Source organism: Narcine bancroftii, chromosome 3, assembly GCF_036971445.1.
Source record: "Narcine bancroftii isolate sNarBan1 chromosome 3, sNarBan1.hap1, whole genome shotgun sequence".
Taxonomy (NCBI): Eukaryota; Metazoa; Chordata; class Chondrichthyes; order Torpediniformes; family Narcinidae; genus Narcine; species Narcine bancroftii.
The window spans coordinates 206,202,429-206,230,318 of NC_091471.1; the positions used below are offsets into that span (position 1 = coordinate 206,202,429).

A 27,890-nucleotide genomic window follows, 5' to 3' on the forward strand; every position below is an offset into this window, starting at 1 on the left:
GTGGAGATCCTGTCATTCAGATAAAATATTAAAGTGAGGCTCCTTCTGTCCTCTCATGTGGATAAACGGAGTCCCAGAGAACTAATGCCGTAGATGCTCTGTGGTTAGCAAGGGATTACTTAAGGTGGTGACGTGGACTTTACCCCTCCATAAATCTTCGTCCGCGAAGCCAAGCCAAAGAAGACTTAAGGTGGTATAGGAGTGGAAAAAGAAGGTTGAAAACCACTATCTTAGACAGTAGGTCAAGGACAACATAACAATTCCCAGCCCTGAGTGTCTCCAGCATCCAGACTACTCAGAGCTGGTGAGTTAATCATAATGAGAAGATCCAGGAACTAATGAACTGCATTCCTGGATTGGGGAGGGATGCAGGAGGAAAGTAACACATCTACAGGAACCTGAAGGCCTAAGTCCATCAGAAAGTTAGTGACTTAAAGAAAATACAGTTGATGAAAAGAGCACAACTTGTTCACAGCCATGACATGTTTGGGTTCTTCAGTAAACCCTCTTGATTCTGCCTCACTGATTGTCATGAACTACAGTGATCAAGGACTGTGCCTGCTGGAAGGGATTATGAAAGAGCCTCTTTCCCAGCTCTTACATGAATGCCATTGACTCTGTGGTCACAAGTGAGACTCCGGGAAACTGTACTGGCACTCTGGTGCCAAGGTCAAGAATGTCACTGAGTGCATACATGACATTCTGAAAGGGGAGAATGAGCAACTAGAGGTTGTGGCCAATTTTTTATTCCGATGACACATGCCAATGACATACAGGAAGAGAATGGAGTCCTATAAAGTGAATATAGGGAGATAGGCAGTATGTTGAAAAGCAAGATCTCAATGGCTGTTATCTCAGGTTTACTCCCTGTGCCACGTGCCAATAAAGATAGGAATAAGAGGAGAGCAAATGTGGGTACTAAAGGAACTTGTTGTATCTGAACCGGAAGGAACAAACATCCTTGTGGAGAGATTTGCTGCCATGAATTTAGGGGGTGGTGGGGAGTGGTTTAAACTATTCTGGCTGGAGGTTAGGACTCGATGTAGTAGTGCAAAAGATGAGGATGTCACAGCAAAAATTGAGGTTAAAGTAAGCAAGTCCAGTAGGCAGGCAAGGAGTAGGAGGACAGGGAGCGTGGAAGGTCTGATAGCCCAAAATGCATTTTCTGGAATGCATGAAACTACACAGGAAGGGTAGATGAACTCAAGGAATGGGTTTCCAAATATAACTATGATGTTATAGCTACTATAGAAACATGATTGAGGAATGGACACGACTGTCAGCTCAGTGTGGCAGGGTATCAGTGTTTCATGTGTGATGGAGATAAGCGGTAACATCACAACTGTAGTGAGCATCTCCTAGGGGAAATTCCAGTGAAGCCTTATGGATAAAAAAATAGAAATAAAAAAGATGATCATTTTGATTGAATAAGAAGAATTTGGACAATTAATGGATGGGAGAGGTATGGAGTGCTATGGTCTGGGTGCAGGTCAGTGGGATAAGGCAAAAAACGTGGTTTGACGCAGACTAGAAGGGCTCTGTTTCTGTGCTGTAATGTTCTATGGTTCTATACTATGGGGTCCTCATCAATCTGTGGGAATTAAAGTAAGAAACATGAAGAGAGATCACAGATTAAGAGTAGGAATATAGGGTTGAAACATTAAGTAATTTTAACTTCCCCAGAACAGCCTTAGTGCTAAGTAATTGGATGGGGCAGAATTTGCTAACAGTGTCCAGGAAAATGTTCTAAAGCACTATGTGGTGGCCTGTTACTGGGCTGGATGTCTAATTTAAAATAAAATTTAAAATTACAAAAAAAAATTGATGGGTTCTTGTCAGGGGATTTTGTATCTTCGTTAGCTACAGGTGAGGTACAGGAAGACTGGATGGTTAATGTAGTGCCTTTATTTAAGAAGGGTACCAGGGATAAGCCAGGGTACTACATAGTGATGGAAAAATAATAGGAAAGGATTCTGAGGTACAGGATTAATCTGCATTTGAAAAATCAAAGACTGATGAGGGATAGTCACCATGGCTTTATATGTGAGAAGTTGTATCTCATAAATTTGAAGTATTTTCGAAGGAGAGTGTGGTAAATGTTGTATTCATGAATTTTAACAAAGCCTTTGACAAAGTCCCACATAGTAGATTGGTCTAGAAGGTTAGAACATAAGAGGTCCAGGCTGAGCAAGGATACAAAATTGGCTTTGTGATGGGGGACATAAAATGGCAGTGGAGGTGTGTTTTACAGATCAGAGGCCTGTGACACAGTGATCAATTCTGAATCCTTTATTATTTGTCATATATGAGAATGTAGGTGGTCAAGATTAGTAAGTTGAAGATTAAACCAAAATTGTTGGTGAAGTGGACAGTGAAGAAGGATGTCAAACATTACAGGAGGGTATAAATCAACTGTGAAAGTGAGTAAGGAAATAGCAAGTGGGATTTAATTCAGACAATTGTGAACCGATGCATTTTGGGAAATTAAACCAGGCCAGGGCAAACACTATAACTGACAGGGCTCTGGGGAATGTTGTTAAACAGAGACCTCGGGGCACAAACATATATTTTCCTGAAAATGGCAACACAGGTAGACAGAATGGTTAAGCCACACTTGAAGTTTTGGGTACATTTCTGGAAGGCACACCAGACAAAGGAGGTGATTAAGATGGAGAGGATGCAGAAAAGGTTCAAAAGGTGTTACTTGGAAAAGAATGCTTGAGTGATAAGGAGAGATTGGTTAGGCTTGGACTGTTTTCCCTGGAGCCAAGGTGGCTAGGAGATGAGATTATGAGAGGCAAAGATGGCCAGTTTCTGTTTCCTGTGGTAGGGGTACCAAAAACTGGAATGGATAGGTTTAAAATAAGAGCAAGGAGATTTATAAAGGATACATTTTTCACATTAGTATTTGGAAATTGAAATGAACTTCCATAAGAAGAAGTGGATGTAAGAAAAATAACTATCCCTGGAAAGGTATTAAATGACCCATGTGCGGAAGGATCTGGAATTAATGCACAGACGTAGAGTTAATATTAGCATACATGATGGTTGGCACAGACCCAGTGGGCCAAGGCCTCTGTTTCTTTGCTGTACAACTCATTCTGTGGCTCTAATCCACAATAAACTATCTGGTCCAGCTCATAACCAAGATGTCATAAAGACCATGTCAACAAAAGAGAGACATGATCTCAGGAGCTGACAGTATCTCTGCTGAAGGACAAGAACGGGGGTGGGCAACCTAAAGCCTTCTTTCAGTTTCTCCATCTCCGTCACATCTGTTCCCAAGATGAAAACTTCCAGTCCAGATCTTCTGAAATATCTACCTTCTTCCACAAACGTGGCTTCCCCTCCACCACCATCAACTCAGCCCTCACCCTATCTCCTTCATTTCCCGTTTATCTCCCCTGACCCCTCTTCTCCCAGATGTAACAAACATAGAATCCCCCTTATTCTCACCTCTACCCCACCAGCCTTCGCATGCAACACATTATCCTCTGGAATTTCCAGCATTACAACAGGATCCCATCTCCAGACACATCTTCCCCTCTTCTCCCCTCTCTGCCTTCCATAGGGACTACTCCCTCTGTGACACCCTTGTGCACTCATCCCTCTCCACCAATCTCCCCCCCCCTCCCCACACCTTCCCCTGTGGCTGCAGGAGATGCCACACTTGCGCTCACACCTCCCCCGTCTCCATGACCCGGGGCCCCAAATAGGTCTTTCAAGTGAAGTAACACTTCCCTTGTGTATCTGCAGCACTGATTTACTGCATCCGGTACTCCATTTGTGGCCTTCTCTACATCGGAGGGACTGGGCGCAGATTGGGTGATCACTTCACTCAGCACCTTTGCTCCATCCGCACAAGTGACAGGGTTCTGTGTCACTCTCCCACACTCACATGTCTGTCCATGACCTTGTGTACTATCCCACAAAGACCCACCACAAATTGGAGGAACAACATCTAATTTTATGTCTGGGCACTCTCCAGCCAGATGGTATTAACATCAGTTTCTGCCGACCTGCTTCCTCTTCCCCTTTCCCCCTCCCTTCCCCTTTCGTTCTCCCTTTTCACCTAGCCAGCTCTCCTCCCCTTATTTGCTGTTGTTCCCTTCCCCCCTTCTCCATTTTATCACCTCCAGCCTTTGCGATCACACTCCCCTCCCCCGCCCGCCCCACTCTTACGTTCAAACACCTGACGACATTTCTCCATACCTTGATGAAGGGCTCTAGCCTAAAACATTGATTATGTATTTTTTATCTTTGCTATGTAAAGGTTCTGCTGAGTGTCTCCAGCTTTGTGTTTTTTCTTCAAGCATGGTGTCAGCAGATTTTCCTGTTTTATATCATGCTGGTAAATCCCAGTGCCCAAGATGCCATCTGATAACAATGCAGATTTGTAGAGATTGTGTGGAGAAGGAGGCAAGGATCCTTGTCACAGTTCATCCCTAGCAGCAGTGTGACAAAGGCCTCTCTAATTTACAGGCTGTTCCTGGGGACACATGGAGAGACAGATATCCAGAACTGCAGGGAGAGCATCAACTTGGTGAAGACCTGTTGGTCTTTTACCACATGGAGATGTTGGTGTGGGAATGCTGCCAACTAGCACATTCCAGGGTGTAGGAGCACATGCTGAGGGATGCACTGAGGCTTGGTACAGCCAATGAGAGGGCACTATGTGGAAGGACCACAGACTAGAGTCCTTCAGTCACGAGGAAGGAAGCTTCTTAAACAACAAAGTGGGGAGAAAGGACAAGGTGCCCCAATGCTGGCAATGGTGTAATTAGAGAACGCATGTAACAATGTACATAATTGGAAATGTATGGTCATAACACTAAGGATGTTAAAAGACTTTAAATGGTTTTCCTTTTAGCAAATAATTTATTATGAATAATCAATGCAGATGAAATAATTTCCCCACTAATGAGTGACCATTTAGACAGAACTGTGAGCAACAAATTAAGAGAAATGGCCAAAATGATCTGGTACTACCTGAAAAGTCCTATGACCAGGAAACTGGATGACTCTGACCTTGACCAAAGGGCTCAGCTACCTCATGTCTGTATGCCTTAGTTCTCGGTCAAGATTTTGCGAATGAACCTGAGACTTACAGTTCGCAAAAAATCATCACTATGTAGCATCCTCTCTAATATAGTGAGACACAATTTAACATCAAAAATCTTATAAGCAGCTGCCTGAGTCCAACTTGTGCTTTTATTGCAAAGATAAACAAATGCAACATGTGTCAATATAGTTTATTTTTTAATCCCTTTGCTTATTTTGCAGCGCTGTCCAATTTATCCCCCTGCATCTCTTATAAGAAAATTGGATACGTACTTAAGGAAGAAAGCATAAGGGAAAAGGCAGACCAATGGGTTTAGCTTTTGACTGCTCTGGCAAACAGAAAGGACAAACAGGAAGGCTGAAAATATTATGTGTACTGTAAACATCCTGATGTCAATGTTATCTCTTCCCTCCGCTATGATGGTTGGGACTGGTATGATTTAAATGTAATTGGTTGAGATAAAGGGTCTTCAATCTGGAACATTACTTAAGTTTCTCGTTCCAAGATGAATGTTTTGAGCATTTATTGTTTTTATTTCAGATTTCTAGTATCTGCAGATTTTTTTAAAAATTAACAGCTGCTAGCTGAATTTCATCAGGCTCAGGAAGTAATGACCAGAGCAGAAGCTGTGTCTGTAGCAGCCTGTTGGTTTTCTTTATAACGCTTCTTGCAGGTACTGTATACACAACACTGACCCACAGTCTTCCCAGGATCCAGCTACTGCAGGAACACAAATGCATCCATGGCTCTGCTGGTTGTGCCTTTCCATCTGCCATGAGATCAAGATCGACACTAATTTCAAGATCTTTGGTCATGCTAATAATTCACTGGAATGTCTGGATTGAATCCAGATCCAATCTAAGATTGCCAACAGTGGAACAATGGACAGGACACCCCATGTGTAAACAAGAAATTGGCAGCCATGTGCACTATCAGTACGGAACACCTTCTTTCCCAAATAAATTTAGAGCCAAGCTGAATGACTCTGCAACACTATTAGCCCCAGACTTAGCTGGGAGGCACAACAGCCGGGATTTTGAGGTCAGCAAAGGGTGCTGCTGGCTTGTAGTACAGTTGTGAAATACATTAAAACCTACCCATTCCTGCCCCCCCCCCCCCCCACCCCGAGTAGTTTCAAAACCTTACAGTGGATCTGCCATGGGAATTACAGCGAACAATCCAATATAACTCAAACCCCACCCTCGGAGACCTTGACAGTACCGTAGGCCAAATTCACTGCCTAACTGGCTCTCAGTGTTACTAAGGCCTGACAGTTAACGACAGCCACAGGAAAAGGATGGAGGGAAGAGATAAATGTGCAGGGGGATGAAGGTCAGAATGAGAATCAGAATCAGAATTTATTGTCATGAACAAGCCATGAAATTTGGTGTTTTGCGGCAGCGTCATAGAGCAAACCTTCATATTATAACCATCTTATGACATTATAAATGAAAAAATAAAAATAATAGTGCACAAAAAGTAAGGCCGTGTCTTTGGATCATTGATTATTCAGGAATCTGATAGCAGCGGAGAAGAAGGTGTCCTTGTGCCACTGAGTGCTCATCTTTAGCCTCCTGTTCCTTTTTCCAGATGGTAGCAGAGTGAAGAGGGTGTGGCCTGGGTGGTGGGGATCTTTGAGGATAGAGGGTGATTCTTTAAGACATCACCTCATGTAGATATCCACAATGGAATGAAGTCTGGTGCCTGTGATAACAACTGAGTTAACAGGCCAAGTTAATAACTTGCATTACTGTCTGGACAAGAAAAAACCCCAGAGAAGTGGGCCTGTCATCATTCCCATATTGAAGCGGAAGAGAAATTCGGAGCCCTTGTGTATATCAGAACAGGTCACACTTTTCAAGGCTTGGTATGAGAACATGTACTGTTGGAATCTAGGGGTTAAAACATGAAGTAAATATAAGATTGTTAAATATTCCATGATGTTTTTCTAATTGTTGTTTAAAAATCGATGACAATGGGCAAGCAGTAAAAGATATTTCTTCAGGCATTCGCAAATTAGCTCATGTCCCGGTTCAGACCTGGCGACCCTTGGGCAGCGCATGGCTAGGAAATTTGTTTTCAGGAGGCTGGGGATGGATACAGACTGCAGTGCTAGGTGCTGGAGTGGTGGTGTTGGCTTTGATCCTGATCCCATGCATCCTTCCCTGCCTCCAGTGCCTGGTTCAATGAGCGTTTTCACAGAGAGACATCCCCAAATCCCAAGGCATGTATTTGTCCCTACTGCCCTCCCAAGAGTATAATGACACCAAGAGGTCGGAGATGCCGGTCCTTGCAATAACTCCTGAGGTCTCGGTCTAATAAGGTAACAGGTGGTTGGTCTCATTTTCATGAGACCAAAAGGGGGACTGTTGGAATCTAGGGGTTAAAACATCATGGAATATATGACTATTTAACAATCTTATATTTACTTCATGTTTACAATATATATGACTATGTAACAATATTATATTTACGTCATGTTTACTGGTGGAATCTAGGGGTTAAAATATCACGGAATATATGACTATGTAACAATTTTATATTTACTTCATGGTTAAGGGAAAAGAGTAATGTAATTAAGTGGCAATGACAGCATGGAGCAAAGTTGGCTGAGTCCAGTAGGGGCAGAATTGTCTGCTCCCAAATACAAGGGAGAGGAAATAGATGAAACGATTTAGGAGGAATGTTCAACTGAAGGTGTTGAGTAGCGCAGGAGACACAGGGCAGACCAGAACAAAGAATGGCCTGTAAGAAACAAAGGGAATGGAAAGCCAGTCTAGGAAGAAGATTAAGGCATGAGGAGGTGTTAGGGAGAACAGAAGAAATTGGCCAGACAGGAACAGAACGATGATTGGAAATATCTGGGGTAGGAATTGATTTCTGTTCAAAACAATAGGATGGTCTGATCTTGAGGATTTAAGATAAGAGGTCTACACCCGAGATAAACTGTAGAATGGGAAATTGCGGGTGATATACTTTATGTAAAAAATCTAGCAAAGGAAGCCAACTTTTGTTCTGTATGGTAATTTGGATCTATATAAACTGAGCAGACTGGACAATAGGGGTCAGTCTTGGGGAATAGCTCACTGTGCAGGTGACCTATGAACTAACGACTGACCCAGAGCTCTGTTAAGCTTTATTCTTGTGCTGTATAATAAACTGATTGTTGAACCGAATACCTTCTCCTATCACTTCATTCAACAAGCACGCTGGACTCAGACGACACATAAACTAAATTGAGGGTAGGGTAAAGCCAGAGTCCGACAGTACATACATCCAGCCTGCACTTCTGACATCATCATGACTGAGAGTGTTCGTAGATTTTCCTCCACCTCTTTCATAACCTCTGCAACTGCACAGACTTCTGTTCAATCCATCAGCAACCTGAGCTCAGGCCTCCAACCTCCGATGCAATCAGAAAGCCTTCAGCACCCGAGGCCTTTTGGGAGCCCTTCTTGCCTTTAGCACCCTCTTGAATCCCAGTTCTAATACTTGGTTCCCATGTGGCAGTGTACACCAACCTGCAGTCTGTGTGGCTCTGCTGAGCTGCTGATCCCCTTGTTGGTCCGTCACCATAGTCACCGTCCTGTAGGGTCATCTCCTCTGCTTCTCCTGAATGGAAGATGATCTCCCCATTCTTGGTGCCCTGCACTGGTCCGCTGTTCCTCCGGAGTCGACAATCCCTTGTAGCCACTGCCAGGACAGGCATTGCCATTTTGGTCACAGACCCTTCAGTTGTAGGTTTTTATGTAAAAATGTCATTGCCTCCTTTAAAGCCTGTAGGGAGCCATTGGCATAGGACTGGGCAGTTGAACCCTTTGGAGCAGTGCTACATCACTGATGCCCACCCTCCAGGGTCTGCACCAGCAGCAAAGCTGCCATTACAGCAGCCCAGGCAGCTCCGCCATTTTTCTACAATATTACCATGTCTATGGATTCCTTTAATATCTAGAATTTTATCTATTTCTGTTCTGAATGAACACAAAGACTGCTCCTGTGCAGCCCTCGAGGGAAGAGAATTCCAAAGGGCTTGCACCCTCCTTATCTCACCCTATTCCTTATCTCAAACTGCATCACTTGGTTCCTGACTACTCAATCAGGGTTAACAAGTTTCTTGCATCTAATCTTCCAAACCATATTTCCTCACTACATAGAAAGAAACCAATTAAGTTAAGATTTATTTGTCACAAAATAAAGCAAAGTTTCTTCTCCAAACAGACCAGCAAGTTATCTGTAGCTGTGCAGAGAGCATAATTTACAGGGTAGGATTACAATGAAAAGGAAAATCAATTAGCACCAAGCAAGGTCAGCATAAGACCACTGCATGGGATTCACTCTGTAGCCTGATGGAGTGAGAAATAAGCTGTCTTTAAGCCCTTTGGTGAGTGTTTTCATATTCTTAAGCTTTCTCCTCGATGGGAGGAATGATAAGAGAGCAGGGTTTAATGGATCTTTCAGTCTTTTGGTTGGCTTTTTTAAGACAGAGGGAGATGTAGATGGAGTCCATGGTGGGAGGGAAGTTTCTGTTCTCAACTGGATTCACTACCTTCTGCAGCTTCTTCCAGACGTGAGCAGATCAGCTCCCATCCAATAAATGTGCTTTTAATGGTGCACTGTAGAAGTTGTCAAGTGATGGGAGGACATGCCAAACTTCCTTTGTCTTCTAACAAAGTCAAGGCCTTGGTGTGGTTTCTTGACCGCCGTGTTGCTAGGCTTGTCCCAAGTTAGGTAATTGGAGATATTCCTAAGAGCTTGAAGCTATCTATTCTTTTGACTTCAGCGTCATTAATGTGGACAGGAGTGTGGGCTCTGCTCCCTCTCCTGAAGTCAATGGTCGTCTCTTTGGTTTTCTTGATGTTAAGAGAGAAGCTGTAATCTTGGCACCATGCTAGTAGTCTTTCAATCTCTTTCCTGTATACTGAATTATCATTATTTGATACCTGATCTACTACCATGGTGTCATCATCAAATTTGAAGATGGAGTCGGTAAGGTTTTTAAGATGCAGGATTGCAGGCGTGTAAAGGGAGGATTGTAGTGCATGGAGTACATATCTTTGAGGAGCACCTGGGGCACATCAGGTCGATGCTGACTCTCATAGCAATCCCTTCCCTTCACTTATTTCCCATTAACCTATTTTCTCATACATGCTCATTAGTAATCTCCACACTAACATAATAAACAGAACTGCATGGTGAGGGGTGCATTTTATAGCGGCCAATTAAACTGACAACCAGCACATTTTGGGGGCATGGGAGGACACTGCAGATCCAGAGGAAACCCATGCAGTCACTGGGGAAACCTGAAAACTCCACTCAAACCCCACGGCTCAGGATAAAATCCAGCAGTACCTGTAGTGTCACTATGCTGCTCCGCAATAATTTTATTCGTTTTCAAGAGATCCCATCTTGTTCTTTTATACTCCTGGGAATGTTGCCTCACTCTACTCAATCTTCCTCAAATATGGTCAAAATTAATCTGAAGAATCTTTGACTCTCTCTGTGTGGCAGGTTATATCATGTTTTCAACACTCTGCTGGAGGAATTCAATAGTAAATCACAAAATTCTCCTGACACCGTGGTTGAAGTAAAAAACACAAAATGCTGGAGACGCTCAGCAGGTCAAACAGTGTCCTTTATGTAACTGATGTTTTGGCTTGAGCCCTTCATCAAAGTATGAGAAAAAGCCAGTAAGTGTCCGAACAAAAGGGTGGGGGTAAAGGTGGACAAGGCAGGAGGAATTTAGGAAGTTGAATGGCATCAGCGGCAGAGAAAAAATAGTCAATGGTTCAGGTTGGGACCTTTCAACAAGACTTAGTTTCATACATCCTTTCTTAAGTGAGGAGACCAAAACTATGTACAATACTCAGGTGCAGTCTTTACCAAAGATGATGCAATTCAATACTTCTTATTCCTGACTCTAAATCCCACGAGATAAAAACACAACACTGGAGAAACTCAGCAGGTCAGTGTACTTTATATAACAAAGGTAAAGATACATAATCAAGATAATGATGGGCTCAAGCTATATAAAGTACACTGACTGAGTTTCTCCGGCATTGTGCTTTTACCTCAATCACGGTGTCTGTAGACCTTTGTATTTTATTCCAAATCCACGCATACCATTTAGCCTCCAAACTGCTCTGATTTGTGTACAAGTACAGCTTTCAACATCAACATTGCCAACTATCTCACCATTTAACAAATCATTTTCTCTCTGTGCACCAAAGTGGACAACCTCATACTGTTCTGCATCATATTCTTCTGCTGTATTCCCACTCACTCACTCATCAATATGCCTTGCTCTGTACTCACATTCCCACTCACTTTAGTTTCATCGGCATACCTGGACATTTGAATTATGAATAGCCGGGGCTCAAGCACACATCCCTGAAGTTCCCCTTTGTCAAGGCCCTGAGAACAATCCATTTGTTCTTGCTCTGCTTTCTGTGCGATAATCAATTCTCAGTCCACATCAGTATGATGTCTCCACTTCAATCCTCCCATTTTCTGTGAAGGACCTAGTTTAACACAATCTTAAAAGGAAAATGCACCATAAACCATTGCGCCTCGTCTACTTAACTACTCACATCCTCGATGAACTCAGCAGGTTAGTCAAACATGATTTTCCTTCCATAACTCTTTACTCTGCTCAATTCTATTATTCTTTTAAATGTATTCTGTTATTTTACCCTTTATTATGCATTCCAACTTTTTCCCAAGCAATGATGATAGTAGTTTCCTGTTTTCTCTTTCCCTCCATTCTTAAATTGAATGGTCATATTTGCCACCTTTTGTAGTTGGAGTACTAGTGACACTCCTGACCACTAGAAGGAGTCAGCTTCGGTTGGATTAAAGATGGATCCCTCCACACAGTCATATATATTACAAAGTATAGTTGTTTTAAAAGAACCCAAGGTTCTTTATTACAATAAAATACAACTGGTAAGAATTTCTGTTAACTTATTGTAGTGATTTCCTTCCTATTCACTTATATAGTCACTTGGAGGCTATATTAAGAGTTTTTCTGCAATGCATTTTTAATCATTTCCAGTACAAGTTCAGTTGTATTTAAATCCTTTATTTCTAACGCGCAAAACTTGTAATTTTTTTGATATTCTATGTAGTTGATTCTTAATAACAAAATGAGGCTTGAACAATGTTCAAATGATACTTTACGATTCTGAAATCAGTCAACAGAAATTTTCAAACCCTAACTCACCCTCTTTCTGGTTTTCAACTGCCAGTGCTGGCTATGGAACCTCATTTTAAGCATGCGCATAACTCCTGCTCCAACTGCTGCGCTGCCGAGGATGAACCAAGCATACATGCATTACCATGCTCCATGGCACATGCATACTGGCTGACATCGCTGGTGCTGAGCCAACCGCCCATGCGCTGCCACAATCTAGCTTCATTAACAGTGCCACCCCTCACGCATGAACTGATGGGAAGAGGCCTAAGAACCCTAAAGGATACCACTGATGCCCAAGATTGCAACAGGTAAGGATCAAGATTTTAAACCTGTCCATAATTATTATAATGAGATCTAAATTCTCTAATAATAATAATTACATAACTATAATCCATTATATAACAATTAACTACATAAAATATCATGCAGGTCTTCTTTCATCATCTTTACCACCACCCTGGAGTCTGTTTATGGACTAAGTACAAAACACAAAATTTAACAAAATAAAATCAGTTTGTACATATTACAATTTCTCCATCTTCTGTAGAATCCCTAAGTTACAAACATCTACCAGTAAACCTTGGATCTTCCTCAGACAGAATAGACACAGTTTTCTGCTTAAATTTAACATAAAGTACATCTTTAGCAGGAGTATGCAAAGTGTATATCAGTCATTTTCAGCAGACATACAGAGAGTGTAAAGTCTCCCTGTTGCTGTAAATTGGACTGGAAATGTCAACCACGAGTGAACGTTGTTCAAACAGTGATTTCTGCTGTACCTGCAAGCCATTCAGTAGCAGCGCTGATGCATGGAGGATTGCACTGATACTTACCGTGGAGGGACCTCAAGCACTAGAGGATTTCAATACATTTGTTTTTACTGAGGCAGAAGACCAGGGAAAATTCAACAAGGTTATTAAGATGTTCAATGAACACTGTTCACCAAAGAAAAATGAAATTTTCAAGAGGTACGTGTTTTGCTCTCACACACAGCTGCAGAGAGAGTATTGATACTTTTTTAATGGACTTGAAATTAAAAGCAAGAGCATGCAATTTTGGATTGTGGTAAGATTCAATGATCCATGATCAAATTGTGTTCTGAATTATTTTTAAGAAAGTGAGAGAGAGGTGCTATGAGAGATGGAATTTGCCTTAGCTGGAGCTGTGAAGATATGACATGCCAGTGAAATAACTCTGTACCATGTGAAAAAATTTGGTGAGAATGCAAAAGGCAGTGAAAATGAAGGCATAGCCGTAGCCACAGAGTGTGTCCACACACATAAACAAAAAACAAGATATAGGAAACAACAAAAATATGGAGAGACATTCAAGTGTAAATAAGGTGGCACTCAACATGTATCAAAACAATGCCCCACCTATGGAAAAGATTAAAAGACTGCAATAAGTGCAAAGGGAAGAATCACTATGCAAAGCAATGTTTTACCAAAGGGAAACAAGACTATAGAAGAAACTAATCTCAGTGATACATTTTTCTTATTGGCATAGTAGTGCAGGAAGATTATAAACTAACAGACACTGAACAGCCAAGAGTGAACAGTCGAACAGGACAAGTGGATTATGTCCTTGAAATATTCCTTTCAAGCTGGACACAAGGGCAAAGGTTAATTTGATCTGTGAGTGTGACATTAGGACAATGAAGATAAAGCCATACATTCATGCAAACCCTGTACAGCTCAAAGCCTACAATGAACAGAGCATCGATACGAAAGGTACATGTAAACTCAAGGTGAAAGTTAAAGATATAAAGAACCATTCAGGTTCACAGTAGTCCCAGATGGACATGAATCACTGCTTGGTGAAAACTAATGTGAAAACTTAAGCTTGGCCAAGAAGGTATTCACACCAGTGTTAGCTGATACATTATCCAGGGCAATGACACAGTGAAGTACACAATAAGAGTTCCACAGAGACAGATGTGAACCTGATCACTGAATCTCTTCCTGTATCTGACATGAAATCCAAGCAGATCACAACTGAAACAGAAAAGGACACAGTTCTACAGAATATCATCAAGAATCTGAATGAAGGATGGCCTAGAGGTGAATGTCAGCCATACTACAACATCAAGGCTGAGCTGAGTGTTGTCAATGGACTTCTACTCAGACAGTGCAAAATTATCATTTCTCAATAACTGCAACAAGAGATGCTGAAAAGGGTGCATAAGGTGCAACTTGGAATGGAAAAATACAAGAGGAGGGTTAGAACTGTTGTTTATTAGCCAAGGATAAATGCTGACATTGACAGGATGGTTTCACGCTGTGAGACCTGTTTGAAAGATCACACAAAGCAGACAAAGGAACCTGTGAACATAACAGACTTGCCAGCAAATCATGGCAGAAAGTTTGGACTGTTCTGTTCCACATTGATGGAAATAATTACTTGCTGGTTAATGATTCTCTTTTGAACTATTTAGAGATTGCACTGCTTTCCAATATGTCTGATGCTTGTGTGATTAAATACACAAAATTGATCTTTGCAAATCATGGAATTCCATAAATTGTCTACAGTGACAATGGACCATGCTACAGCTGTAGAGAATTCCAGAACTTTGCAGAAGAATATTATTTTCAACATGTGACTTCAAATCTTCTGTATCCACAGTTAAACGGTAAAGCAGAGAAAGAAGTTCACATAGTTAAACAACTGCTCAAGAAAGCACTAGACAGTGGCTGAGATCTCTATCTAGCTCCAATGAGTTACATAGCTTTGCCATTTGAACATGGCATGTAACCACCTGAGCTTTTGATGGGATGTAGACTTCGCACCACATTACCATACACTGGAGACACAAACAAGATCAGAGATGTCAAAGATGTTGAACGAAAACAAAAGCGTCTGCAATAGAGACTAAAAAAGCAAACTATGACAAGTCAGCAAGAAGCTTAGGGCCACTGGCACAACATGACACAGTGAGACTCAAAGATTCCAACACTTGGAACTAAAAAGCTACTATTTTAGAGAAAGAAAATCCAAGATCCTACACTGAGGATGGTCAAATACTGAGAAGGAATTGAAAGAGCCTGCTGAAAACACAAGAGACACCGCAAGAAGAAAAATACAGAAGGTCCACTATTGTCAAGCACTGGAGCAGAGCTAATACAAGCACCTGTGTTAACAAGATGAAACATGCTGTCAGAAGTGGGATGAAGGAAATACTTTAAAAGGTAAAATCTAAAGTCAGCAACTGATCAGTTAAGAGAAGCTAACACAGTGAAAAATGGAAGGATTACGTCCACCAATGAAACTTCAGTTGACAGGTAATGTTGCTGAAAATTGGAACAGATTTAAACAGCATTTTGGATTGTATTTAGTGGAAGTCAGAGCTGATAAGGAAAGTGATAAAATGAAAGAATCACTTTTCTTGCATGTCATGGGTGATGAAGCCCTGGACGTGTATAATAACTTCACATTTGTTGCTGAAGGAGACAAAATGAAATTAGAAAAAATAAGGCATTCTGCATACCTAAACATAATGTGATGTTTGAGAGGCACAGATTTTTCATGTATACAGAAAACAGAAGAAACTATTGATCAGTATGTGAGTGAATTGAGAAACAGAAGCAAAACATGTGAATTTGGTGGACTGACCGACTCGCTGATAAAAGACAGACTTGTGTGTGGTATTCCAAATAATAGTCTAAGGGAAAGACTGCTAAGAGAGCAAAATCTAAATGTGGAAAAAGCCATAGCATTCTGTAGAGGTGCAGAAACTGTAAAATTGCAGGCAAAAGAGCTGTTCAGTTAAACTAGCTGCAACGTGGATGCAGTGAACAAGAACAGACATAAACCGTTTAACAAAAATTGTGCCAAAGTGAACAAAAATGAAAGGGACAAATGAAAGCCATGTTGTTGATGAGATACACAACACCTACCAAGAAAAGTGTCCAGCATATGGTAAAACATGCTATATGTGCAACAAAAGCAACCATTATGCCCGTTGCTATTGGAACCAAGTGTAAAAAAGCAAGATTCATGCAGTAGATGAAAGGGAGATAGAGGAATTCTATGTAGATGTTGTGATTGAAAACAAGAAAGAAAACAGAGACTGGATGTTGAAATTAAAAGTGAATGACAAATACATTTCAGTTAAATTGGATACTGGAGCACAAATTAATGTAATATCAGAGACTGATTTTAAGAAGATTAGACCCAGACTTAAAATGTATGGAACAAAAGTGAAGCTGACAGGATATTCAGGTACTGATATACCAGTGCAAGGAGAATGCTTGGTCAAAGTGAAGCATTGTGGTACTGTGACAGAGTATATAGATAGGTTTTTGGAGATAAATTGAGAAAAGTTTGTTAGAGTAGGTCACATATAAACACTTTAAAACAGATCTTATATAAAATACTGGAGCTTTGCTAATGCTAGACATATCAGCTCCACAGCTTTTGCAAGGGCTTTGGAGAGTGCCCAAGAGACTTCACTAATGGATTGTGTTTACAAAAAGGCAACAGATGAAAGAGCTTGTTGGAGCTGCCTTCTGACTGGAAGAGGGCCATGTGGTTTTTCAAGCAGAGAGAGTCAAGCAGGATTTTTCTCTCAGAGAGAGAGAGAGAGATATCTAGAGAGAGAGAGAGAGATATCTAGAGAGAGAGAGAGAGATATCTAGAGAGAGAGAGAGAGATATCTAGAGAGAGAGAGAGAGATATCTAGAGAGAGAGAGATATCTAGAGAGAGAGAGAGAGATATCTAGAGAGAGAGAGAGAGATATCTAGAGAGAGAGAGAGATATCTAGAGAGAGAGAGAGATATCTAGAGAGAGAGAGATATATATATCTCGAGAGAGAAAGAGAGAGAGAGAGAGAGAGAGAGAGAGAGAGAGAGAGAGAGAGAGATCACTTCTATAGGTTTACAGCCAGCAACAGCAGCTGGGATTGGCACAGGACAAGCTGGCAAGCTTGTGGAAAGCCCCATTTGGAAGATGGATTTGTAAATGCTTTATTCAGCCTGGTAAAAGCCCTTGTGGTTCATGCAAGAGGAGAGGACTGGCTGTCTAGTGTTTCACTTGGAATAAGAGAAATAAAAAGGCACTCTGTGGTGACCTGAAAGAAAGAAGGAATCATCTGGAGAACCCTGAAGAGGGAAAATTTCATTAGCAAGACAGTGGAGTGGCTGATTAAAAAGGAATTAGTTGTGGAACAACAAATCTCTCTCTAAACCACAAGAACTTTCCTGACCAGTAACCATTTACCTTTCAAGCACCAAAGCCTGGAAAACTTTATAAATGTTAAATTCTGTGCACAGTATAAGAATTGCCTGCAACCAGTGAATTTGGAGGAATGAAAAGTGAGATTGGACTGTGAACCAAAGAACTTTCCTGAACTTACACACACATTACATACACGTGCGCTTAGGATTAGAAGGGGGTTAAGTCAATAGTGATAAGTTAAAGTATGATTCTATTTTCATGTTTAAAGTTAATTAAAAGCAACTTTTGTTTAAGTAAACATTTGTCTTGGTGAATATCTATTGCTACTGGTTTTTGGAGTCATCTGGGCTCATAACAGTACCAAAGGATGCACAGGTCATACTAGGTTTAATAGCCTGTGAGAAACTGAACCTGGTAAAAAGAATCCTCATTCTGGAAAGTGAAGGAGAGACTGTTTATAATGAACTAATGAAGAAGTACAATGACCTATTTCAGGGTCTAGGCTGCTGTCCAGGAGAACACACAAACAGAGTGGATAAACATGTGCCACCGATAATACATCCATGCAGAAAAGTTCCATTTGCACTTCAAAAGCAACTAAGGCAGAGTTGGACAGGATGGAAAGCATGAATGTGATTCAGAAAATAGATGAGTTGATGGAGTGGGTGAGTTCACTTGTTGTTGCAGACAAAAAGAATGGAAAGCTTAGAATTTGCCTGGATCCAAGAGATCTAAACAGAGCAATAAAGAGAGAACACTTTAAGCTTCCGACACATGAAGAAATCATGTCATAGTTTGCAAATGCAAAGATTTTCAACAAGCTAGATGCATCATCAGGATTTTGGCAGTTAAAATTGGATGAAGCAAGTTTAAGACTGTGCACATTCAATAGTCCATTTGGCAGATATAGATTCCTAAGGTTACATTCGGAATTGCCTCAGCACCTGAAGTGTATCACAAAACTATCCATAGGGTCTATGAGCACCTGGATGGAGTTGATACCTCAATGGATGACATCATAGTATAGGGAACCATGAGAATGGAGCATGATGGGAGACTAAGGAAAGTGCTGGAAGCAACAAGGAAAACAAACCTGAAGCTGATAGAAAGAAATGCCAGCTTGGGGTGACAGAACTAACATTTGTAGGAAATATTATTGGTAGTGAGAGCATCAGATCAGATCCTAGAAAGGTGTCCACCATTGGGAACATGCCAAGGCCACAATGCTAAAAGGAAGTACTTTAAAATGGTCAACTACAAGGGTAAATTCATATCCAACCTCTCAGAAAAGATGGCTCCATTGAGAAGATGAACAGAAAAGAACATTGAATGGGAGTGGAATTACGAGCATGAAAAGTCATGGAGGGAACTAAAAAAACTGCTCAAAGAGGAACCAGTTCTGAGGTTTTACGACCCAGCGAGACCCGTCAAAGTATCATCAGATGCATCACATAGTGGGCTCAGTGCAGTTCTTCTGCAAAAATATGATAACTGGCAATCCACTGCATATGCATCATGCTCAATGACAGACGTGGAGATACGATACGCTCAAAGTCAAAAGGAGCTGCTCAGCATCACATACATCTATGAAAGATTTCATCATTTTGTGTCAGGACAAGTAATCAGTGTAGAGACTGCATTGTTCAAAAAGCCATTAAATGAATGTCCACTTAGAATACAAAGAATGATGTTTAGGCTGCAATGCTATACATTGAATGTAGCATACACTCTGGGTAACTAATGTACACAGCAGACACGTTGTCTAGAGCTGTTGACACGAGAGAGCCCACCAACACCAACACCAAAATGGATGAAGATGTGAATGCCTTCGTGGACATGATCACAAGGGCACCACCCATATCAGATGCAAAAATGGAGCTCATAAGGTTAGAGACAAACAAAGATGAAACACTGAGACAACTGAGAGAACACATATTGGATGGATGGCCCAACATGAAGCAGGACTGCTCACCTGATGTTTCAGAGTATTGGAACTGCAGGGTGGAACTATCAGTGGATGAAGACATCATATAGAAAGGAAGCAAAATCCTTATCCCAAAGAGAGAAAAGAGATGCTAATATGGACCATGAAGGACATCTCGGAATCGAAAAATGTATGAAAAGAGCACGAGAGATGATGTACTGGCCAAGAATCAACAATGATATAACAAATGAAGTGTCAAACTGTACAATATGCCAGAAATGTCAAGCAAGCAATCCTGCAGAACCACTAAAGCCACACCCAGCACCATACAGACCTGACCAGAAGGTAGGCACTGATCTATTTGAAGGTCAAGGGAAGGACTATCTTGTAATCATAGTCTAATACTCCCTGAATCCAGAGGTGTGTAAACTGAACACCACCACTGCAGATGCTGTAATAACAAGTATGAAAGCCATACTCTCCAGACATGGCATGGCAAGCAAGGACTTCACAGATAATGGACCCCAGTTCTGCAATTTAAAGTTCTGACGGTTTGCTAAAGAGTGGGACTTTGTACACATCACGTCAAGCCCTCATTTTCCACAGTCCAATGGTCTAGTGGAAAAATCAGTACAGACAGTGAAAAGACTGATGAACAAGGCAAATGATAGTGGAACAGACTTCTACCAGAACATGCTAATATACCACACAATGCCATTCAAGCATGGTATGTCACCAGCACAACTCTTTATGGGATGTAGGTTATGATCAAACCTACCCATTCAGGAGAACCCCCTAAACACAAAAGAGGGGGAGAAAGTGAGGAAGTTCAAAGAACAACAGAAAGAAAAGCAAAAGAATTACTTTGACAGAGGAACAAAAAAACCTACCGGAACACTACACTGGTGGCTAAATAAGGCTAAAAGACAAAACAAACTTATGGACTCAGAAGGGAACTGTCCTTCATGAAATCCAACCAAGATCATATACCATTCAGACAGATGAAGGAGCGGTTCTGCTAAGAAATTGTTGAGATCTTTAAATGGGACCAGCTACATTAGATGGAAAGACGGATACTGTTGAACAACCTGAATACAAATCTGAGAAGACGTCGTTTGAGGCAACAACTCAGATTCAAGGACAATCAATCAGGAGATTGTCAAGACATGTGAATCCTCCTAAGAGACTCATTGAGCAAATTTAAAGACTCCTGTTATAGAATGAGGTAGTGCTATCTTATTCACTCTTTAAATTTTAGTGTACATAAATGTGAACACACAAAACATGTTAACAATGTTGATAATAATGAAAATATAAGTTCTTGGTGTTAAAGTGAAAATTGTAGAGTTATACAAATAAAACATGTATTTAAAAGTAAACTACTTTTGTTTTAAGAAAGGGAGATGTAATGATAGTGATCATGGTTGTAATGCAACTAGCAATGCCTTACTGTTTGATTAGAATTGGCTGCCTGCACAGGGATGACACAGAGCAGGAGACACACAGTATGCTGGATCTGTAATGGAGACTTGTAGCTTCATGGCATGCCTCATGGTGCTGTTTACAACAACTTTAAACTAAAGAAACTTTTCCTTTATCTACATGCGAATATAAGATGAAATGTTTCCCTTTTCTGTCACAAACTACCAATCGTTTTCCCATCTGCAGTTTCATTCGTTCCTAATATCCACAACCTAACCTTGGTTCTTCCTGATCCTTGGAGATGATTCTCAATTATCCCTGGCTGAAGCTGTCTGGAGCTAAAGGTTTAACTGTGTTTTCTATCAAGAGTAGGGCAGAGCGGAAAGAATCCTACCCAGGTGAAAATGCCAAGGCCAGAAGTAACCCAAGGTGGTATGCTTTCCTGAAAAAGCTGCAGCAGGCATCCTCTAAAGTGCTCATGCTGAAATCTGATTTCCAGTTATGTGTAGAGAGATTTTTTTTTAATGTCAGTAGAAGGCTCCTAAATTGCAAACATTCTGCTCCTTTCTGCAGCCTGCTGCCATTTCCTAGAACTTTTGCATTTATTCTCAATATATTTGGAGATAACACAAAATAATACTGTGGCAAAGCTCTAAATCTCTTTTTTTTTTCAGTCCTTAATGTCCTTGAGAAGGTGTTGATGCAGGATTCAACTTTGCAAATTGCTGCAGAGGCACTTACATAGCTGCTCAGCAGTTATATGTGACTTCCTGGCTTGTTAACTCATTTAAGATGGATCTTACGAGTAAACCACAGTTCTTTGTTTTTGGAATCACATATAGGTCAGAATAAGAAATAGCATTATCACTAAACAACATTAGTCAATCAGATGAAGTTCTGTCAGTTTCACAATTATTCATTCTAATTCCATATTAACTGAATTTAAATTCCTCAATTTCTCAATATGGATATGAACTCACATCTTCATGACCATGAGTCCAGACCAATAGATTACCAATTGAGCTGCACAGGTACTATATTTTCATTTCTAGCTACTCACGGCCTTTTTCTTCTTTTGCATGCCCCAATACCTCTTTTCTGATGCATTCATATCACTTTTCATATTAAACCCTTCCTGCCTGCTGACCTGACACAAACCTTGTCTTTTGAACTATTTTGCCATCCCTCTTCTCCCTGTGTTGTACTCACTGAACACTGCCATTTTGAATAAAAGTTTATCGATTTGGAGCATTAATTTTAATTCTCTCTCTCTCTCTCTCTCTCTTTCTCTCTCTCGTCTTGCTAAACCTGTCTCAAGCAGCATTCATTTTTGCTTTTCAACCAGGATGCTAGCTGCTTCAATTCTCACCAACTTGACTGTAATTCTGCTACATTGTTCGTCTGAGTTCTTTTCCACGCTTATGTAATTGATGACCTAACTCAAATAACACAAAGGCTCAGAGACTAACGCTGCAATGAGATGCAGGGAGAGTCAGCAATAATCAGGTGAAAACTTTACTGTGTTTGTGGAAAACTAAATAGTTCCTGTCTAACATTTTTGTAAGGTATGATGAATTATATCATAATTTTTAAAAGCTTGAAGAAAGCAACTAGAACATGCATTCTTTTAGTGCTTTCACATCAGGGAATCCCAAAATGTCTCCTATAGTCTTGAAGTGCAAGCACCAGTGATCAGGACTTGGGTTCGAATCCCTCACTGTCTGTAAGGAGTTTGCATGTTCTCCCTGTGTCTGCGTGGGTTTTCCCTGGGATTTCCTCCCACCATTCAAAATGTACCAGGGGTTGTAGGTCAGTTGGGTGTAATTGGGCAACACGGGCTCGTGGCCGAAAGGCCTGTTACCATGCTGTATGTTTAAATTTTTTAAAATTAAATATTTTAAATGTAACATTTAAAAAAAATAAGCTTTAAAATTAAAAAAATATATATTTATTTTAAAATTATAAATTTAACTAATTTTCTCAGGCTTTCTTTTGATCCCCATAATTTCAGTTTCATTTGTTTTCCATTTTCTTTCCCCTCCTACCAATACCTGATATACCCTTTAAAAGTGTTACAAAGGAGATGAGGCCAGCATAGATCAGCAGTAGTCATATTGAATGGCAGGGCAGGCTTGAGCAGCCTGCTGGCCAATCCTGCTTCTATTTTATGACCATTCATCCTGAGTTAATGCTGCTGAGGTTTTGATCCTCCAGTGGTGGACAAAACCTCTCAGATCTCTGTTCTTGCATGTATTTGAATCAGATATCCTGCCTGCACACAATGGCTTACTCTTGCTTCTCCAGCTCCTGGGACAACATGGGAATTATGGAGCCACTCACCTTCTTTTGATACTTTTTGGATTTTGTAATTTTGGTCACTTTTAATGGTATATTTAATAAATGGTATGGTAAAAATAATGATTGTGTACTGATGTGGACCATGGACTGACCTTTTGGACTATGTACTGTGTGACACAATGGATTAATTAAATATATGCTTGTAAAAGGGTTAGCTGTTAGGTTGCATACATTTCACAGACACAGCTTTGCAAAGTCCGAGGGCAGGTACAAACAGAAAGTTCTAGGCTTTAGCAACATGTGCAAGCACACCCCAGAAACTTAAACATTTGCAGACAGTTGGGGCCATGTGTTCTTTTTAAAAGCCTGGAAATTGCAACATATGCAAACTGAAATTTAAAAAAAACAGGAGGGGAGGGGCAGAGAACAAGAGAGAAGGAGTCGGCAGGAGGCAGTCTGCTGAAAAGGCTTCCATTTTCAAGACTGGGCAGAATTCTGATATGGTAGCCTGAGTGTACTCTCTGTGGAAATCAGGAATGGCGGCTAGTCTTTCCGGTTTGGCGAAGAGGAGAAGAACTCTGTGAGAAGAACCTGGAAAGAAGACAAGTTTCTTCTGGAAGACACTCCTGTTTGAGGTGTCCAACAAGCAACAACCACCTCTCTGTAACCCTCCACAACTTTCCTGCCTGGTCATTCTAAGTAAAGCACTGAAGTTTGCTTGAATGTGATGACTGTTTCATTCTGTGCACAGGATTGAAGATTACTGGAAACTAGCCTTGGAAATGTAGACAGTGGAAGATTGACCAGTAAAAATAACTTTCTTGAAAACACATAACACACACTTGCGCATAGATTAGGTTGGGGGGAGGGATTGTGTAAATAATTAGTTTTGATAAGTGTTGAACTTGTTCTGTAATCAGAGAATTAAACTAATTTTGTTTAAGGAATCATTGCTTTGCTGCTGGTATATGGGGTTCACTGAACCCTTATCAACTGCCATCATAAAGGATGGAATTCTGCTGGGAACTCTGCGTGACTTGTGCAGCTGGGTCGAGCTGTGCAGACAGAGAAAGAATGGGATGTTCAGAACGGCAGTTGGAGTGACAGTGAGAGCAGCAGAACTGCAATTGGAGTGGCAGAGACCAACTGGCGAGCTGTGTGAAAGTCATTTGCCTCGTAAGTTAATGAAGGTTTAAAAACCACAATTTGTGAACCGAAGGAAGTCATCTAAAGAGGCCTTGAAAAAAAGATTTGTAAGCTTACAGCGGCGCAACATCAGTAATTTCTCTCTCCAACATCCAATACAGCGTCTTTTTGTTATTCAGTTAAAGAACTGCATTTGAACATTTAGCTTTGAGATTAAATTCTGTGGACTGTGTTTTTTGACTGACTGACTGACCTGGGGTTGTTTGGTGATATTTCTCATTTAGAATATTGGGCACAGACTGTAATGGTCTGATTTTTTTTTACATACACACCATTTATAAAAATAAGAGATCTGTAGATTTTTTATAGATACTTTTAATGGGATTAAATGGGTTAAGACATCATATTGTTTATAGTCATTAATACATTTGAAGTTAAACTTTACCCCTTTTGAATTGTATCTTCTGCTGTTTGCTGGTTTGAGTACAAAGGCAGAAACATGATGCAAAAAAAAGATCTGCCATACATACCTGATTGCAAGGTTTACTATTGTGGTCAAAATTATTTTATATTTCTTTCATAACAGTGGGAAATTGAAATCAGGAACTGACTCTCTGTGTAAAATGAATGTTGTCATGGAGACCTGCTCCTTATAGTTCTGCCCTTGTTATAAATGTTCGTCTGAAGTTACTGAATCCAACGCAATATATAAATTCACTGATGACACCACTTTTGTTTGCTGAATAACTGGAAATGAGTCAGAAAACAGATTTGAGATCAAGAAATTGTTGGGTGGTGCCACAACAATCTTGCTCTGAATGTCACCAAGACCAAGGAGCTTTATGGACTTTAGGAAGGAACGGTTGATGGGTCATGTACATTGATGGAATGGCAGTGCAGAGGGTTAATACCTTCAAGTTACTGGAATCAATATTTCAGAAGACCTTTCCTTGAGCCAGCACATCAAGGCAACTGTGGAGAAGGTACACCAAAGCCTCCAGCCTGTCCATCGTGGACTGCTCTGACACCACACAAAGGGCTGTCTGAACTATGGTAATGGCACTTTTTTTTCTTGCGATATGGTAATTGAATATTTATTGTCTCTTTTTAATTTAATTTTAATGTATACTATTGTGAATTTTATGAAGTGCCTGTTTGACTGCAGCAAGCAAGAATTTGTGCAGATATACAATGTATATGAAAATAAACTCATTATCATTATCTCTTGTTTTAAAGCTGTGGCACGATCAATGACCAATCACAGTCATAAAACAAGATTCAAAGGCTTTATTGATCAGAAGACCAAGACGTACCTCAACATGCTACTGGCTCACGTCCAAGGCAGGTATGAGGGAGGAGACTAGGGCTCCCAGCCTTTATTAAGGGATCTTATGGGGATGGGCTACAGGAACAGAAGGCAAGCCATCCTGCCCATCCCAGTGAGGATATACCCGGACATGTCCACAGTATCATGTTTCACCACATTCACCCCTTCCTTTTATTTGAATGAAGTCTGGGGGTGATGTGGGGCAATGTCCATCAGCATGGGTCTTGTAGTCCATGCAGTTCACAGGTTCAGCCGCTCTGGCAGTTTTATTCAGCGCTGAAATCTCCAAAGTACTGCTGGCTGCATTGTTGGTTCCAGTGGAACGGTGGCTTGTTCGCTTGCTGGATGTTTTGAGAGCTGAACAGTGTCTATGACTACCAGGTCAGTAGGGGGAGAGGAATTTGTTTGTAACAGTGGGGGGGGGGGGGGGGTTTGGGAGACATTCCAGTGGGGGAGGGGGGACACTCGGGGCCATGTTGGAGGTGGGATCGTTACTTCATCTGTCAGGGTGATTCCTGGGACTGACTGGTCAGTGCCAAGGTGTATGAAGCTCTAGGTGCTTCCCGTGTCGAACAGTCAGCCAGTGGTGTGACCATTTACCTCAATGTCCATCATCAATCGTCCCAGTTGATATGGTCTACTCTGGTCCAGCACAATGGAAGCCAATGTCAGCTCACTGACTGAATCGCTGCTGCTATATCGGTGGGTTGACTGCCGCCAAGCTGGCTTCCGTGGGAAATCGCGAAGATGGCTGCCCCGTAGATTTCACGGCCAAGGCAAGTGTAAGGGAGAAGACTATGGCTCTCTACCTTTATTAGGGGATCTTATGGGGAGGGGCTACAGGAACAACAGGCAGGCCAGTCTGCCCAGCCCAATAAGGACAAGCCCACAGTACCGTTTTCCACCACAAAAGCAATATTGGATTTGTTCAAAGAAAGATTTTGAAATCACGTAGAAATTTGTTTGAGAACTAAAATAATTTCAGCATTTCTGTATTTTTTTTTCCTGCAGTACTTATTTGCATGTTTATTATTGTCCAACAATAGGTCAGCCTACATTAATTGCTAATTCTGAAGAGGAGCTTATAAGGGAAGGCAACGTGAAGAGCAGTTCCTGTACACCGCTGGAACTGTCTGAATCTGTCAATGGGATATGTCATTCTCTTAGCGGGGTAGGTTTGGAAAGTCTCTGTTATGTCCTGTCAAGTATAATTCTTAAATGAAGCCAATAGGTAATTGGTTTATTGCTTGGTAGGACAGTCTAGAAGAGTTTCATCAGCAAGAGAGCTTTCCACTTCTATGAAGTAGTGGTGGGAAGTTTTAGGATTTTGGCTCAATTTTTCACAAACATTATGCAGTGAACTGGGATTCACTGGTAGTGTGTTGTGCTGATGGCTGGCCCCTCCTCCCAGCTCTACCCCCTCTTCTCACATATAACCCAGGTTTCCCACCTAAACCCAGAACCCTCTGAAGAATACTGTGAAATTCTACCCTTAGTTATAAGCTAATAAAGGCACCAGGTCATCCTGGTGACCTTGTATATAAAGCAGTCCAGAGCTAAAGTCTTGCCTTCCAGGTTCGTCTTGCAGAGAGACAAGACCTCTTAGTGTACATATTAGTTTATTAAAGCTGTCTTATATTGGCACTGCTGGTATGGTTATTCTCAGTACAATTTAATAAACTAATATCATAGCTACTAGGATGGAAGCTGCTTCTGCTCCAACGCGCATTCCCAACTACCTGGAGACTCTTCCTGAGGAATGGAATCCGGGAATGACCACTACACACGTGCATCCGAGGACAGAGATGGCGAGGGACCGCTGTACTGGAATCGTGGTGGAATGTGGGGAAGACCACAGAAGTACGATAGGGCAGGTAAGAAATGGCCAAGAGCCCTGCCTCCCCATGGGTTTGCTGGTATAGGCACCACCAACCCTAAACCCCCGTCTGATCAGAAAGGGGCCACTACAAGCACGGTTGAAGGATCGCTACAAGTCATGCTCCCGATCGCCACATATGTGCAGAATTCCCAACCACTCGAGAGCCAGGGATAGCAGACACCGCTACTGTCACTCCCCCAGCTGCAGTTTCCCCAATACCACAGAGATCTTACACAACTGCTGGGATTCCCCCCTAAGCCCACTGCAAACATCCCAAAGCTAGAGACTCAGCCAACAGCCCTAAGCACCCAGGTTACTCCTCCAGCAGGCACAAGTCCCACAGAGGCTCTACCAGCAGCTCTTAGTACCGCAGGGTCTGCCCTTCCTACACCTAGACCCAGAAACCACATGGAGACCGGGAACGACGCCCGGGGTGTTCCCACATTACCTAAGGGACCAGAGACTGC

At 41.4% G+C, this 27,890-nt stretch overlaps 1 protein-coding gene across 2 annotated transcripts in view; it reads right to left on the reverse strand.

Annotated features, from left to right (window-relative positions):
• LOC138758057 (uncharacterized) overlaps nt 1-27,890 on the reverse strand; it is a 356,156-nt gene that overhangs the window by 14,253 nt on the left and 314,013 nt on the right. Inside the window, exon 11 of one of the 2 annotated variants that reach the window (XM_069926421.1) lies at nt 10,444-10,595. The exons of the other annotated variant lie outside the window; for it this stretch is intronic. Within the exon in view, the coding sequence (XP_069782522.1) occupies nt 10,585-10,595 (11 nt within the window). The 3' untranslated portion in view covers nt 10,444-10,584. Of the gene's footprint in view, nt 1-10,443; nt 10,596-27,890 lie in introns of those variants that run through there. 2 annotated transcript variants of the gene reach the window in all.